A 16,228-nucleotide genomic window follows, 5' to 3' on the forward strand; every position below is an offset into this window, starting at 1 on the left:
CCTTTGTAGGGCGAGTCCCATCCAGTACCCCACCAAGAGGCCTTAGGCCACTGAGCTTTGTGATCTGCGCTTTGTGATCTCTCAGTCACTGGTTCCTAGAAACACTCGTGGCTGGAGACTCATGGCTGGAGACCAGTGTCTGGTGAACCCATGTGTTTTTTCCCTTCCCAACACCGCCCCCCCCCCACCCCATGAAATCATATGAAGGAAGAGATCAGGTGATGAAGTGAGTTTATTGGGGGGTCCTAGGAGGTGCTGACAAAGTGAGAGCAGAGGTCAGGTGACTGGACAGAGAAACTCAGAAAGAAGGACAGGCGATGCAGATGCAGGCGGAGGTGTCTCCAGGGAGGCAAGAGGCCGTGAGGCAGTGAGGTCAGGGGTTCTTGGGAGCAGAGGTCAGGTGAGGACAGTGGCGACCTGGGGGACCCCACCCTGGGTGGGGTCAGCCATTGAACATGAGTCAGCACTGGACTGAGGGGTGGCTGGGAGGACCATAGTCATAGGTGAGACCTAACCCCAGCTAGTTCTGGGGAGATGTGCCTGGTCAGCAGCAGGCCTTCCAGGCTGAGGCGGGGACCTAGCAGGCAGGGCGGGAGCACACGGGGCGGCAGATCAGGGACACACAAGAAGCCGGGCGGCAGCAGGTGGGCCGGCAGGAGGAGGGGGCACAGCAGGAGGAGACGGGCACGCAGCAGGCGGGTCTGCACACAGGGCGGCAGATGACGGACATGCAGGAGGAAGGCCTGCAGCAGGAGGGCCTGCAGCAGGAGGAGGTACAGGGAGTGGGCTGGCAGCATGAGGGGGATGGGCAAGGGGTGGCCCCAGAGCAGATGGGAGAGCAGCAGACAGGCTTGCAGCAGACAGGTGTGCAGCAGACGGGCTTGCAGCAGACAGGTGTGCAGCAGACGGGCTTGCAGCAGACAGGTGTGCAGCAGACGGGCTTGCAGCAGACAGGTGTGCAGCAGACGGGCTTGCAGCAGACGGGCACACAGCAGGCCTGCTGGCAGGGGGAGGAGGTGCAGCAGGAGGGCTGGCAGCACGAGGGTGTGCAGCAGCTGGTGCAGGCTGATTGGCAGGGGCTGGGCCCACAGGTCGCCTGGCAGCAGGGGCTGGACACGCAGCTCACTGGGGTGCAGACGAGGGTCTGGCAGGGGGCTGGAGCACAGCAGCTGGGGACACAGCAGGTGGACTGGCAGCAGCTGGGGACACAGCAGGTGGGCTGGCAGCAGCTGGGGGCGCAGCAGGAGGGCTCACAGCAGCTCTCTGGACAGTCGTCCACCTGCCAGGAGGAGTCAGTGCAAGAGTCACAGGAGCCGGGCAGGCAGACACGGTTGCCATAGCTCAGGTCACTGGAGCAGACGGACAGGGTGGAGGCGGCCATGGTGGGCGGTGGGGTTGGAGGTGAGCTGGGAGGAGTGTGTGAGTGTGTGAGTGTGTGAGGTGCCCAGGGCTGTTGGCTTTTATACCCTCCTGGGTGCTTCTTGTCCAAGCAGGAAGCTCTCGACGCCCTCCTTTCTGTGTTGATATTTTGAGCCGAGTCCCGGGAACCCTTATTACTTCTGTTTTATTTACAGGAAAGAGTTTGCTGCTTGTAAAATGCCTGGCATGGCTGAAGACTAGGTTGACTCCCTGACCTGTGTTTGGTTTTCTAAGCAAACACCACTGGAAAAATCTGGAGTGGTGGAGCCCCAGCAGCTTGCCCCTGCCCTGCTGTGCTCCACTCCCCAGGTGTTCTCCGTCACCCTGCAGGGGAGGGTTTGAATCCCAGAGTCAGGGGCAGGGCAGCCAGGGGCTGGAATTGGGATCCTACTGCTCATCTGCTGTAGGACCTCCCCATAGACAGAAGGGCCGAGGAGCGAATGGACCAGCCAAGGGGAGAAGTAGTGAATGGAAGACAGACAAAGAAGGGTTTCCACCACTGCGCAGAAGGGCAGATAGTTCAGGCTATTCAAGCTCCTCCTCCTTTCCAAATAATTTTAGAATCTGCTTGTTGATAACAAAAAAATCTGGCTGGAATTTTGACTGGGATTGCTTTAAATCTATGGATCAATTTGGAGGTGGCTGGCGTCATATTAATAGCTCAACCCACGAACATGATCTGATTCTCCATCTGTTCATGTTTTCTTTGATTTATTCATTAGCATTTTTATAGTTCTCCTGATGTAACGTTCTGTTAGATTTATACTGATTTTCATTTTTTATTTTGTTGTCAGTCAGACTTTTAAACAAAACTTTTGAAATCCAATTGTTTATTGCTATTATACAGGGGTGGGCAAAAGTAGGTTAAATTATCAGCCATCATTAACTAAAATATAAATTGTAAGTAAGGATACAAAATAATAATAAGAAGACAAATAATTACAAGTAAATAATACAATAATTAAGAAATAAATAATACAAGAATAAATTCTGTGTTTTATGTACTCACAACTATAAAGCTACTTTGCCCACTCCTGTATAGAACTACAATAAATTTTTATTATTTTAAGTTTCTGTTCTTCAACCTTGCTGAACTCTCTTATATTTTTAGGAACCTTTTTAAAAATAGATCCTTGAGGGTTTTCTGTGTGGACAATCATATCCTCTGGGAATAGAGATTATTTTAATTCTTCATTTCCAATACATATGCCTTCTTTCTATTTCTTGTCTCATTGTGTTGGGTAAGCCCTCAGCGTGATGTCGAATAGGCATACTGGGAGAGGATACCTGGTCCTGTTCCTGGTATTAGGGAATAGTGTTGTCTTTGACAATTGAATGTGATATTGTCCGTGAGGTTTTCATAGACGCCTCATATTGGGTTAAGGATGTTTTTGGTTATTCCTAGGTTACTGTAAACTTCTTTTTAAAATTAAGGAAGAGGGAAGCATCCCTAACTCATTTCATGAGGCCAGCATTACCCTCACACCAAAGCCAAACAAAGACACTACAGGAAAAGAAAACTACAGACTAATATTCTTTATGAACATTGATGTAAAATCCCTCAACAAAATACTAGCAGATAAAATTTATATTAAAAATTTTATACCTGTTAAAAGGTTTATACAGCATGATCAAGAAGGCTCTATTGCTGAAATGCAATAGGAAAATCAATTAATGTAATATACCACATTAATAGAATGAAGGAAAAGATACATGATCATCTCAATTGATGCAAAAAAAAAAATCATTTGACAAGATTTAACACCCTTTCATGATTTAAAGAAACAAAACAAAACCTCAAGAAGCCAGCAAACTAGGAATAGGAAGAAATGACACATACAAGGTCTGTCCAGAAAGTATCCAGCCATGTACTATGAAAAATAGACATTTACTGAAGAAGATACAAGATACAAGAAACATAGTACATAGGACCATTGTCCTCAGTCTCCTTCAAAATAGGCACCTTGGGACCTCACATAGTTCTTCCAATTGTTGTCAGCTGCCCCATTGTATTTTCCTGGAATCTCATCAACAATCTGAAAGCTCTTCCCTTTCAAAGGTGGTTTTAATTTGGGGAAAAGCCAGAAGAGGCAGGGTGCCAAATCTTGGCTGTGGGAGGGCTGAGTCACCTGGATGATTTGATGTTTTGTTTAAAAATTCTGCATGAGACGTGATGCATGTGCGGGTGCATTGTTGTGATGAATCTGCCAGTCACCTGCTGCTTATAGTTGTAGCCTTCTGAATCATCCAAATAGTTTACAAGGAGGAATGTTCAAGCTTGATGCAAAATTTGATTCAGATTTGTTGCTCTATGCACTCAGACATTTGAATGTGACAGCCACATGGTACACATGCTCACTCAATGGCACCTACTGCCCCCACTGACTAGTACAGTGAAGTCGCCATTGTTCACACATGCACATTCCAGTCCACTGGCTGTCAGGTTACATTGATATCATGCAAACCATTCTCATTATATTAACAATGACTGAACTTTTTCCAGACAAACTTTGTATATGAATATATGTGAATACATATAAATATATAAATGAACATATATATGAAAAACCCACAGAAAACATTATACTCAATTTTGAAAGCTTTTCCTTCAAGATCAGGAACAAGGCAAGAATGCCAACTTTCACCACTTCTCGTCTCTATAGTACTGGAAGCTCTAGGAGAGCAGGTAGACAATGAAAAAACAAAAGGGCATCTAGATTGAAAAGAAGTAAAACCATCTCTGTTCACAGATGTTATGATATTAAATGTAGAAATTCCTAAAGATTCCACACAAAAACCTATTAGGATTAATAAATGAATTCAGCGAAATAACAGGAAACAAAGTCAACCCATGGAACTCGGTTGCATTTTTGTACATTAATAGTGAACAGCCCACAAAGAAAATTATGAAAATAATTCCATTTATAATAGTATCAAAAAGAATAAAGTACTTAGGAATTAAATAAGGAGGTTAAAAACCTGTATAATGTAAACTATAAAACATTGTTGAAAGATATTAAAGAAGACATAAATAAATGAAATGACAGCACATGTTCATGGCTTGAAAAACTTAATATTAAGATTTTAATGCTACCAAAGTAATCTGCAGATTTAATGCAATCACTATCAAACCCTCAATATTTTTTTGCAGAAATATAAAACTCCATCCTAAAATTCATATGGAATATTAAGGGATGCTGAATAGCCAAAACAATCCTTAAAAACAACACAGCTCACACTTCCTGATTTCAAAACTTACTAGAAATCTACAGTAATCAAAAGAGAGGGGTACTGGCATAAACACATATAGACCAATGGAATAGAATAATAGAATACAGAGTCTAGAAATAGACCCTCACTCAATAGGTCAAATCATTTTTGACAAGGGTACCAAGTCCATTTAATGGAGAAAAGGCAGCCTTACCAACAAATTGTTCTGGGTAAACTGGCTACCCACATGCAAAAGAATGAAATTAACCCATAACTAACACCATATGCAAGAATTAAGCCAAAATGGATCTATAACCTAAGTGTAAGACCTAAAGCTATAAAACCCTTGGAAGAAAACAGGACAAAAACTTCACAGAGTTGAATTTGGCAGTGATTTCCTGGATATGACAACAAAGGCAAGGGTGACATAAGAAAAATACACAAATTGGACTTTGTGAAAATTTTAAATATTTTTGCATCAAAATATAATATCAACAGAGAAAAAATATAACCCAAGGAAATGGAAAAAACACTTGGAAATCATTTATCTGATAAGGGATCAATATATAGAATGTATTGAGAACTCCTAAAAATGAATAGCAAAACAAACAAACAAACAATCCCAAAAACAAATCCAAAAATGGGCAAAGGACTTGAGCAGACATTTTTCCAAAGAAGATATACAGATGGACAATAAGCACACAAAAAGATGCTTAACATGACTAATCATTAGAGGAATGCAAATGAAAACTACAAGATACAACTTTACATCCATTAGGATAACTACTATATAGAAAAAGAAACAATGAGAAAAGAACAAGTGTTGGTGAGAATGTGGAGAAACTGGAGTCCTGTGCACTGTTGGTGTGAACATGTTATGGTGCAGCTACTGTGGAAATCAGCATGATGGTTCCCCCAAAAAATTAAAAGTAGAATTACCATATGATCTAGTAATTCTATTGGATATATGCTCAAAAGAATTAAAAGCAGGGTCTCATAGAGACTTTTGTTAACCCATGTTTATAGCAGCATTATTCACAATAGCTAACATGTGAAAGCAACCCAGTGTCCATTGATGGATGAATGGATAAGCAAAATGTACATACACACAAAGGAATATTATTCGCCCTTAAAAAGGAAACCAAGAAAAGATGAACCATGAGGGCATTATGGTAAATGAAATAAGCGAGTCTCAAAAAGACAGATACTATATGATTCCACTTATATGAGGTACTTTAGAAACAGAAAGTAAGGTGGTGTTTCCCAGGGGCTGGAGGGAGGAGAGAATGGGACGTTGCTGTTTAATGTATGCAGAGTTTCAGTTTTTTCAAGATGAAAAAAGTTCTGGATGTGGATGGTAGTGATGGTTGTACGACACTATGAATGTATTTACTGCCACCAAACTGCACTTAAAAAGGGTTAAGCTAATAAATTTTATGTTATTTTATAGAGAGAAAAAAAAGAAACGAACCATCAAGCCATAAAAAGACATGGAGAAACCTTAAGTGTACAATGCACATTACTAAGTGCAAGAACTAGTCTGAAAGTCTTTGTACTGTTAGATTCTAAGTAGATGACATTCTGGAAAAGGCTAACCTATGGAGACAGAAAAAAGGGCAGTGGTTGCCAGGAGTTATCAGGGAAGAAAGGAAGAATAGGTGGAGCACAGAAGATTTGGGGGAGCAGGGAAACTATTCTGTATGAACTATAATGGCCCATATATGTCATTACACCTTTATCAAAACCCATAGAACATACATCAAGAGTAAACTGTAATGGAAACTATGGACTTTGGTTAATATTGATGTGTCAATATAGGTTTATTGATTATAACAAATAAACCACATTTGTAACAAATGTATCAACATTGCAAGGTATTCATTGTGGGAGAGGCTGTGCATGTGTGAGGGTATAAGTTATGTGGGAACCTAACACTGCTCTAAGAATAGTCTATTAAATTGACATAGGACAATGAAGGTTATCTGCTTTCTCTTGAGTGAGTTTTGGTAGTTTATGTCTTTAAGGAATGAGTCCATTTCATCTGAATTTTTCAATTTGGGGGAATAGTATTATTTGCTGTAGTCCCTTTTATTCTTTAATATCTGTAGGACCTAGAGTAATTCCTCCTCTTCCATCCTTGATATTGGTGATTTGAGTCTTCTTTATCTTTTCCGTATTCAGTGTAGTTAGAGTTATTCAATCTATTTACCATTTCAAAAAAGACAACAACAAGGGTTCATGTTATTGATTATCACTATCGTTTTACTGTTTTCATTTTCATTGATTTATGCTTTAATCTTTATTATTTCATACTTTAGGCTTGGTTGAAGCTCAACTTTTATTTATTTTTTTGTGTGAAAAAAACTGTTAACTTTTTTGTTTCCTTATAATTAAAGCACATTTCCTATAGGCAGCAGGGTGGAGTTTGTCTTTTTATCCAACCTCACAGCCTCTTTTCTGTCCTCCTTCTCTCTCTTCTTTGAGGACTCCAATCCTTCTGCTCACTAATGCTTCATCTGTTTCTTTTTCCTCTCTGTGTTTCACTTACTTGCTATTGCTCCGCCTTCAAGTTCACTTGTCTTTTCTTCTGCAGCATTTATTCTGCTATTAACCTCATTTAGAGTAATATTCACTCAGACATAGTAGTTTTCCTCTCTAGATGTTGTATCCTTTTAAATCCTCCTCAACTTTACTTAATAGGTTTGCTTAGCCTTTTTTCTAGAACATATGATACATAGTCATAACTCTTACGATTTCTATCACCTGAGACATTTCTGGTTTTGTTCTGATGGATTAATTTTATTCTTATTATGGGTTATGTTGTTCTGCCTCTTTACATGCCTGAAAATTTTGAAAGGATGTCTAAAATTGTGAATTTTACTACATTGAAGGTTGGATATTTAGTACTCAAATGAATAGTCTTGATCTTTGCTCTATATGTAGTTAAGTGCCTTGGAAATGGCTCACTCTTGAAAGTTTGCATGTCAGCTTTGTCAGGTAGGACTGAACCTGGTTATACTGGGGCTAATTTTACCAACAACTGAGGCAATATCCTCTGAGTCGTCTACCCGATGTCCTGAGAATTATGATCATGTTTCAACTGGCAGGTGAGACTAGGCCCTACTTTAGGCATGTTTGATTTCTGGGATCATGTCATTAATCTTGTTGATTTCCCCAGTCTCAATCTCACTTGGGTTTGCTGATCATTACTTTGCCGACACTTGAAGGAGACCCTTTGAGGACCAAGGATTCCCTAGGGCAATGCTCTCCTCTTCTGGCCCCAAACACCATCGGCCTGGGGCTCCCCCAATTCCCAAGGTTGTCCCTGACTCAGGGGTGCATTGAGCTCTACTTGGGTTCTCCATTTTTGCACCAGGGCCTGGAAATGCTCTCAAGGTGGTGAGTGGGACCAATTGTGAGACTCACTTTGTTTCCCTCTCTCAGGGGTTCCTGTTCTGTGATCCTTAAATCTAATATCTGATTACCATTGCTTCACAGTTTTGCTAATTTTTTTGGTTTGTCCTTGGTGGGAAGGTCATCCAGTCCCTCTGGCTCCTTCAGAGTAGCAGCAGCTCCTCCCACCCACACTCCATCAGGTCTCTGCTAACAGTGTAGACCTGCGGGGGAAAGACAAGCGGTGGCCCCAGGCCCACAGAGTCTGTGATGCAAGGACTTCTCAGTGTGTCCTGATGGGCAAACCTGGGGACATGAATTTGTCCAGATAGGACAGTGGGTGGAAATGGTCCATGGGGCGTGAGAACTCCCTAGACCATGACTTTTCTACAGGTGACCAGCCTCAAGAAAGCCCCAGGCACTGACCTTCCAGGCCAGGGCAGGAGTTCCACCTGGTGCCCCACCAGGAAGAGTTGGGCCATTGCACTTTGGGATTTCTCAGTCACTCATTCTTAGAAATACTCATGGCTGGAGGAGACCAATGTCTGGTGAAAATCATGTGCCCTGCCCCCACCCACCCCACGAAGTCAGATGAAGGAAGCGATCAGATGATGAAATGAGTTTATTGGGGTGCTGAGGAGGTGCTGACAGGCTGAGAGTTGAGGTCAAGCAATTCAAAAGAGAAACTAGGAGGTAAGAACAGGTAACCAAGAGACATGTGAAGGCAAAAACCCAGGAGCAGCAAGGTCCAGGTTACTGGGAGCAGAGGTCAGGTCAGGACAGTGGAGACGTGTGGAGGCCCCACCCTGGGAGGAGGCAGCCATCTAACACAGCTCAGGACCAGACTGAGAGGTGGTCGGGAGGACCACAGCCAGAGGGTGGGATCTGAGTCAGGCTGGCCCTTGTGGGATATGTTTGGTCAGCAGCAGGCCTTCCGGGCTGAGGCGGGGACCTAGCAGGCAGGGCGGGAGCACATGGGGCGGCAGATCAGGGACACACAGGAGGCTGGGCGGCAGCAGCTGGGCCGGCAGGAGGAGGGGGCACAGCAGGAGGAGACGGGCACGCAGCAGGCAGGTCTGCACACAGGGCGGCAGATGACGGACATGCAGGAGGAGGGCCTGTAGCAGGAGGAAGGCCTGTAGCAGGACGAGGTGCAGGGGGTGGGCTGGCAGCATGAGGGGGCTGAGCAGGGGGTGACCCCAGAGCAGATGGGTGTGCAGCAGACGGGCTTGCAGCAGACAGGTGTGCAGCAGACGGGCTTGCAGCAGACAGGTGTGCAGCAGACGGGCTTGCAGCAGACGGGCACGCAGCAGGCCTGCTGGCAGGGGGACGAGGTGCAGCAGGAGGGCTGGCAGCACGAGGGTGTGCAGCAGCTGGTGCAGGCTGATTGGCAGGGGCTGGACACGCAGCTCACTGGGGCACAGACAAGGGTCTGGCAGGGTGTTGGGACACAGCAGCTGGGGACACAGCAGGTGGACTGGCAGCAGCTGGGGACACAGCAGGTGGGCTGGCAGCAGCTGGGGGCGCAGCAGGAGGGCTCACAGCAGCTCTCTGGACAGTCGTCCACCTGCCAGGAGGAGTCAGTGCAAGAGTCAGCAGAGCCGGGCAGGCAGACGCGGTTGTCATAGCGCAGGTCACTGGAGCAGACGGACAGGGTGGAGGCGGCCATGGTGGGCGGCGGGGCTGGAGGAGAGTGTGAGTGTGTGTGAGTGTGTGAGTGTGAGTGTCCGAGGTGCCCGGCTGTCGGCTTTTATACCGTCCCTGGCTTGTGTTGCCCCACTGAGCAGCTCCCCACGCCCTCCCTTCCTTGTTGGGGTTGAGAGCCTGTTGCAGGAGAGCCCTCATTAGTGCCGCTTTGTTTTCTACAATTAGTGTTTACTCATTAAACTTGTGAGTATGTTGCAAGATGTGTTTCCCAGCTCTCTGTATTTGTCTCCAGAAAACTGGAAAATATTTCAGGCAACATTATGTCAAGTTGAAATTTAGAGGTTAACACATTCCCATGGTCATGAACTTCTGGGTTATTTCTCCTAGGTTTGGGGTGCTTTTGATAGTTGTATTACTTTGAAACACTTTAAAATTGAGCACAAATGGGTGCTTGCACGGCCTTATGAAATCCAACCACTATGGATGGGTTCTAAGTCACATTCATGCAGGGGCCGGTGTGAAATCCACGCGCAGTCCCCCAGCCTCCCTTGCATCTGCCCACGTGGACACCCTCAAGAAAGATGCCCAGCGCCACCACACCCTGCACGCAAAGCACCTGAGAGGAACGTTAATGGACAGTCCGTAAACGTGGACTCCATTATGTGACTCACCAAAGAGCACATGCAACATGTCTGGGTGAGGAGCTGTGACATCGTCATGGGAGGACTTGGGGCACAGGGTCTGTATTCTGCCCAGTCGTTCGGTTCCCATGAGCATTACACCCAAACCTATATGGCTTTCAGCCCATCCTGTCTACTCCAAGCTCCACAGTGAGCCAATGACCCATCTGGCCAGAATTTTCCTCACTCAAGAGTGATGTCTGAAAGAGTCCAGAGACAGAAAACACAGAAGAGAGAAGGAATAGCCTCGTGGAATACAAGATATGGTCCCAGTGAACCTGAAACAGGAAGTCATCCTGGGTCAACTCTGGTGAAAGCCTCAATATCTCAGAAAATTACCCTTATAACACCTTTGATGATGTTGCCAGCAATGTCAGGTAACATTTTCTGAGTATGTGTTCTATGTCTGGTGGTGTTCTGGGCATGTCATGTCTGTTCACTCGATTTTGACATCAACTTGTGAATAGATGAGAAGCCTGGGCACAGAGAGGTTGAGCAACCTGCTTAAAGTCACGCAGCCCAAGGTGGCACCACGTGTCCAAGGAAAGTTAACAACCAGTTGCTGGATGAAAAATTCACAGAGGCAGAAAGAAGCAAAATTACCACCACAGAGCAGCCACTTGGTGGTTTTAAGGACAAACACTGCTAGGTCCTTCGAAACACAGAGGTCAAGAATAAAACCCACAAATACGGTGAGAGAAAATGCAGTAGACAGTGTGTTTAGCTGAGACCAACAAGATAACAGTCCCCAGGAAGGGAGAGTGGGCAATGAGGACCAAGGCAGCCACCGAAGGGATCATGGAGGGCGGACCACTCGGAGCCGAAGGGACAAGGGTGGGGGTGTTTGGACTGCAAAGGCTTCGTGAATTTCAAGAGAATCAGGTCTTTAGAGCCCACCCTAGACATACAAGGGCAAGTTTTTAAATAAAAAGCAGTAAGAACAGTCCCCTCTCCAGGCAGGAGGGAAAGGCACAGCATCTGGAGAGGAACCGACAGCACTCTGACCCCGGGGCCTCTCCCTCCCGACAGCGAGGACGCGGCACTTCGAGGGAACTAACGTTGGGCAGCGTGATTGATTATTTTCCACTTATGACATCTTTCTCAAGTAAAGGCTACATCAATGTGTTTTCACATAAGCAAGAGCTTACAAAGTGCTGTGCTCGTTTTTCCCTCTTGAAAAAAATACCTAAAGAATTCAACAAATGACCACATGATGTAGCAAACAGGAGAATTCAGGACCATGGAGTCAGGCTGGCTTGGGAGCAAAGAAAGGGGAACATGGAGGTAACTCTAAGTAACCAGTGCAATCGGTCCTGATACAAATGCAAACCTGCATCTATCACAGCTGATGCGTGGCGTGATGCATCCTCCTGTGGTCACACTGGTGGGATTGTATAGGGTGTGATGCGTCCTGCTGTGATCGGTCATGCTGATGGGGTCCTATGGCATGTGATGCGTCCTACCGTGATCACACTGGGGGGACACAATGCGGTGTAATGCGTCCTACTGTGATCACACTGGGGGGATTCTAACGCTTTGTTCTGTGCTATCTAATGTGAGGAACATGTTGAAATGATACTATTTTAGATGTGTTGGGTTAAATAAAATGTGTTATTAAAATAATTTTACCTGTTTCCTTTTTATTATTAATGTGGCTATTATAAGAGTTACAATTACACGTGTGTGGCTTGCCCTGTGTTTCTATGGAGAATGCATCTTTCGATTAAACTCAACAGACTGATAAGCACAGGCAGGGGCAGGTTATCAATTCTGTCCTAACTAGAAGTTTCTCACATTGCATTGTTTCATTCTGGGCTTTAATAATTAAAGCATGAATATAAAGGAAAACAACAAATATTCATTAGTATGACTAAAAAAGAATAAATATATTTTGAAACAGTAGATTTGCAGGCAAGAAGGACTGGCAAGAGGTATTCAAAGTGATGAAAAGCAAAAAACTACATCCAGGACTACTCTACCCAGCAAAGCTATCGTTTAGAATGGAAGGGCAGATAAAGTGCTTCCCAGACAAGGTGAAGCTAAAGGAGTTCATCATCACCAAGCCATTGTTATATGAAATGTTAAGGGGACTTATTTAAGAAAAAGGAGATCAATACTATGAACACTAAAATGACAACAAATTCACGACTATCAACAACTGAAGCTAAAACATAAAAACAAAATCCAACTAAGCAAACCAGAATGGGAACAGAATCATAGGTATGGGGATCATTTGAGGGTTATCAGCTGGGAGGGGAGAGGGGAAGAAATGTGGAAAAGGTACAGGGATTAAGAAGCATAATTGGTTGGTACAAAATAGACAGGAGGAACTTAAGAATAATGTAGGAAAGGGTGAAGCCAAAGAACTTACATGTAAAACCCATGGACATGAACTAAGGGGGGTAGGATTGCTGGAAAGAAGGGGTATACTGGGCAGAGGGGAGAAAAGGGAAAAACATTGGGACAACTGTAACATCACAATCAATAAGTATACTTAAAAAAAACAAACAGTAAAAAAGATAGAAGAAAAATACCTGGCAGGTATTTTAAAGACAAAAAGAAACAAGAAGAAAATTTATAAAGTACAGAACTTAGTCAACATGCCAGAATCCAGAGTTAAATGTCAGATATAAAGTAAATTTTATCTAATATTTCTTATTAAATGGAACAAAGTCTCTCGAAATGGTTCATAAAATAGACATCAAAAAGATGGTAGCTGCTTTTACGATGAAACCAACCAACCAACAAATGGCTGTGAAGACTAAGAGAGACCCATGCATGCCTGCATACACTTAAACCCACAGCCACAGCCTTCTCTCCCTCCTTCCCATCAAGGTGACTTACATGGTGTGGAAATGAGGGCCGCCCCTACCCCCAAGCCTGTGAACAGTAAGGGAGCAGCTCAGAGAAGAGGGCTGCCCCATGACCCAGCACCAGGGAAGCCGGTTTCATTCCCAGCATCCCAGACAACGGGAGGAGGCATGGCCATCTGACAAGGCAGTGCTGGCTCTGGGCAGGGGAGACTCAGCAGGAAGACAGCAGCCACCTGCAGGGACCACAGGCATGGAAATGCCTTCACCCTGTTCCCACGTGACACACTGACTTGGCCTACAAGCAGGGGCCCTGGGGGAGGTGCGCTTCCAACCCCTGCGGTCAGGTGAACTCAGCCCAGGGCAGGCTCACTGGACCACAGAGGACAGGGATGCCTTAAAATGACCTCTTCAAGGTGCATGTGACCTCTGTTCTGGGGGCTGCAGTGCTCAGACAGGGACTTTTCAACTCTGCCTTGAGTTTGCACAGACCTCCCATGAAAAGTGTGAAGAATAAATAGACATATTCAAGAGACACGGCTGAAAGGAAAGGACCCCTCCAGAATTAAGGAGTCACTGCAAACAATAGGAGAACGTTGTGGAAAATTCTAACTAGACTTCATAAGAATCAAGACATCGGTTCAGTGGGTTTCTGCTTTTGGGAACCTGTGAGGGAGTTTATTTGACTGATATTCCTGCCAAAAATAATGGAAACTGCCAGGGGATCTTCCTAGAGCAATAGAAAGCTGAGAAAAGAATTGAGAATCTCGGGCCAGGATGGACATCAGGGTCTGTGCTGCAAACCCCAGCCAAGGATAAGAAACCTTTGGCTTTTTAAAAATGGATGAAGTGAAATACCTAATAGATGACAAAGGGGACCAATTACATGAAAACAGTTACTAAAAACAGGGAACACAAATAAGTGATCTGGTACGTGCTTCTCTAATAAACACATACGTAGCACACAGCAGTGCTGGGCCCGACAGCTACCCTCGGCAGCCGTGAGGTTTGAGGCCTGTGACAGTCCCGTGTGTCTCCCATATACCTGATTTCTGTGGGTGACAGGTTCAGGCACTGCCGGTACCACTAGGGTTTGCTGACTACGTTCATCATTGATTGGCACGCTAAATTTCAGTTTCAGGTTAGTGAAAATAAAGATGTAAATTTTTTTTTTTTTTTCATGCAGGTTCTTAGACCCCATAGACGGAACCCCCCTCGCCGCTCATCTACATCACCGACCAGTGCCCAGAAGTCCCTTCGTTCTCGGGGGCACATGCTCATCTGGCAAACGAACTAGGGATTTCCCGGTTTTGCAGGATGTGGGGACAGACATCACAGCCTGCAGCCGCCCCTCATGCTGGGGTCTAAGGAGACAATGCCGGCGCCTGCAGGGGAGGTGAGCCAGGAAGAGGTGCTCCTCTCGCCTCCCTGGGATCCGCTTAGCAGACCAGGGCATAGCGTCCTGTCCACCCCAGCCTGCCCTCTCCCTGCTCTGCAGCCCAAGTCACCTCTGTCCCAGAAATGGGGTTGGGGGAGACCAAACAGAAGCCTTAGATGCCATGATAGTGCTCCTGGTCTCCAGGTTCCCGACGCTGGGCAAGAGTGAACATCCTCCCTGCGGGAAGATGTCATCACTGAATGCCTGCAAACACTCCTGCAAGGACAAGGACCATTTCTCAGCCAAAAATAACCAAGCACGCCAGGAAGGAAGCCACCATGAGCAAGAATGGGCAGATGTGACAGAAAACCCATTGGACGCACAGTGCCTTCAAATAGTGCGGTTCATTCACATATACTTTTATAAAAACATGACTTGTAATGAAGGATTAATGAAGAAATAAAAATAGTACTGTTCCACTCACTGACTGTAAAACCTACACAGAGGCTTTAGAAGTTAAGTGGTTGGCTTTAGAATATCGCCAGGAATAAGAAACTAAAAAGTTCTGGGAGTGAAGATCATTCCAAGAAGCACCAACAAACAATAGGAGTCAAAAAAATGGGGAGACAGAGAAACAACCTCCCATCAAAAGGAAAGGTAGAATCCCCAGAAAGAGTGCTAAATGAAATAGAGGGGAGCGAACTATCAGATATGGAATTCAAAACATGGATTATGGAGAAGCTGAATGAGCTCAGCGGAAACTTCAAAGAACTCCAGAAAAACTACAAGGAACTCACAGAAAATTACGTGAGCATGAAAAAGGACATAGAAGCTATCAATAAGAGCCAGGAGGAAATGAAAAATACGATCTCTGAATTGAAGAACACAGTAGAAGGAATTAAAAGCAGGCTAGAGGAAGCAGAAGATCGGATCAGCGAGCTGGAGGACAACCTACACAAAAACTCCCAGACAATGCAACAAAATGAAAAAAGACTGAACAAGACTGAAGAGGTTCTAAGACAGCTGCAGGACAACATGAAACGTAATAATATCCGTATCATAGGAATTCCAGAAGGAGAAGAAGAAGAGCAAGGGATAGAAAACCTCTTTGAAAAACTAATGACAGAAAACTTTCCTAACATGACGAGAGAAAGAGTCACGCAAGTCCAGGAAGCACAGAGGGTCCCAATGAAGATGAACCCCAACAGGCCCACTTCAAGACACATCATAATTAAAATGCCAACATTCAAAGACAAAGAGAGAATCCTAAAAGCAGCAAGAGAGAAACAACTAATAACATACAAGGGAGCTCCAATAAGGCTATCATCAGATTTCTCAGCAGAAACACTACAAGCCAGAAGGGAATGGCAAAAAATATTCCAAGCAATGAAAAACAAAGGCCTACAACCAAGAATACTCTACCCAGCAAGGCTTTCATTCAAAATGGAAGGTGAAATAAGGAGTTTCCAAGACAAAAGAAGGCTAAAAGAATACATCTCCACCAAACCAGCATTGCAAGAGATGCTAAAGGGTCTGCTTTAAGAAGATGAAGAAACAGAGAGACAGAGAGGAACACGAGTACAAAGGGGGAAAATGACAATGAATAAGTACTGAAAGAAAGAAGGAACTTCTACCATTTGCAACAACATGATTGGAACTAGAGAGAATTATGCTTAGCGAAATAAGCCAGG

General features: G+C 44.8%; 3 protein-coding genes across 11 annotated transcripts in view; all 3 read right to left on the minus strand.

Annotated features, from left to right (window-relative positions):
• The window catches only part of TSPEAR (thrombospondin type laminin G domain and EAR repeats), a 129,868-nt gene that overhangs the window by 22,742 nt on the left and 90,898 nt on the right, over positions 1 to 16,228 (minus strand). The gene's annotated exons all lie outside the window — the stretch shown is intronic.
• LOC150020634 (uncharacterized) lies at positions 578 to 1,381 on the minus strand. 7 transcript variants are annotated; one of them, XM_090284720.1, is made up of 3 exons: positions 1,157 to 1,381; positions 983 to 1,096; positions 578 to 880 (listed from the first exon to the last, which is right to left on the minus strand). In XM_090284720.1, exons 1-3 carry the CDS (start codon positions 1,379 to 1,381, stop codon positions 578 to 580), a joined length of 642 nt encoding a protein of 213 aa, XP_090140846.1. The 7 variants fall into 7 exon arrangements, with proteins under 7 accessions (XP_090140846.1, XP_090139205.1, XP_090141224.1 ...); XM_090283079.1 differs by having other exon boundaries at positions 578 to 1,096; XM_090285098.1 differs by lacking the exon at positions 983 to 1,096 and having other exon boundaries at positions 578 to 910; positions 1,127 to 1,381.
• Positions 8,975 to 9,691, minus strand: LOC150020635 (uncharacterized). 3 transcript variants are annotated; one of them, XM_090287175.1, is made up of 2 exons: positions 9,481 to 9,691; positions 8,975 to 9,351 (listed from the first exon to the last, which is right to left on the minus strand). In XM_090287175.1, exons 1-2 carry the CDS (start codon positions 9,689 to 9,691, stop codon positions 8,975 to 8,977), a joined length of 588 nt encoding a protein of 195 aa, XP_090143301.1. The 3 variants fall into 3 exon arrangements, with proteins under 3 accessions (XP_090143301.1, XP_090142838.1, XP_090142174.1); XM_090286712.1 differs by having other exon boundaries at positions 8,975 to 9,187; positions 9,278 to 9,691; XM_090286048.1 differs by having other exon boundaries at positions 8,975 to 9,187; positions 9,221 to 9,691.

This window comes from Furipterus horrens, unplaced genomic scaffold (genome assembly GCF_987537825.1).
Source record: "Furipterus horrens unplaced genomic scaffold, mFurHor1.1.pri manual_scaffold_1, whole genome shotgun sequence".
In the NCBI taxonomy this organism is placed as follows: domain Eukaryota; kingdom Metazoa; phylum Chordata; class Mammalia; order Chiroptera; family Furipteridae; genus Furipterus; species Furipterus horrens.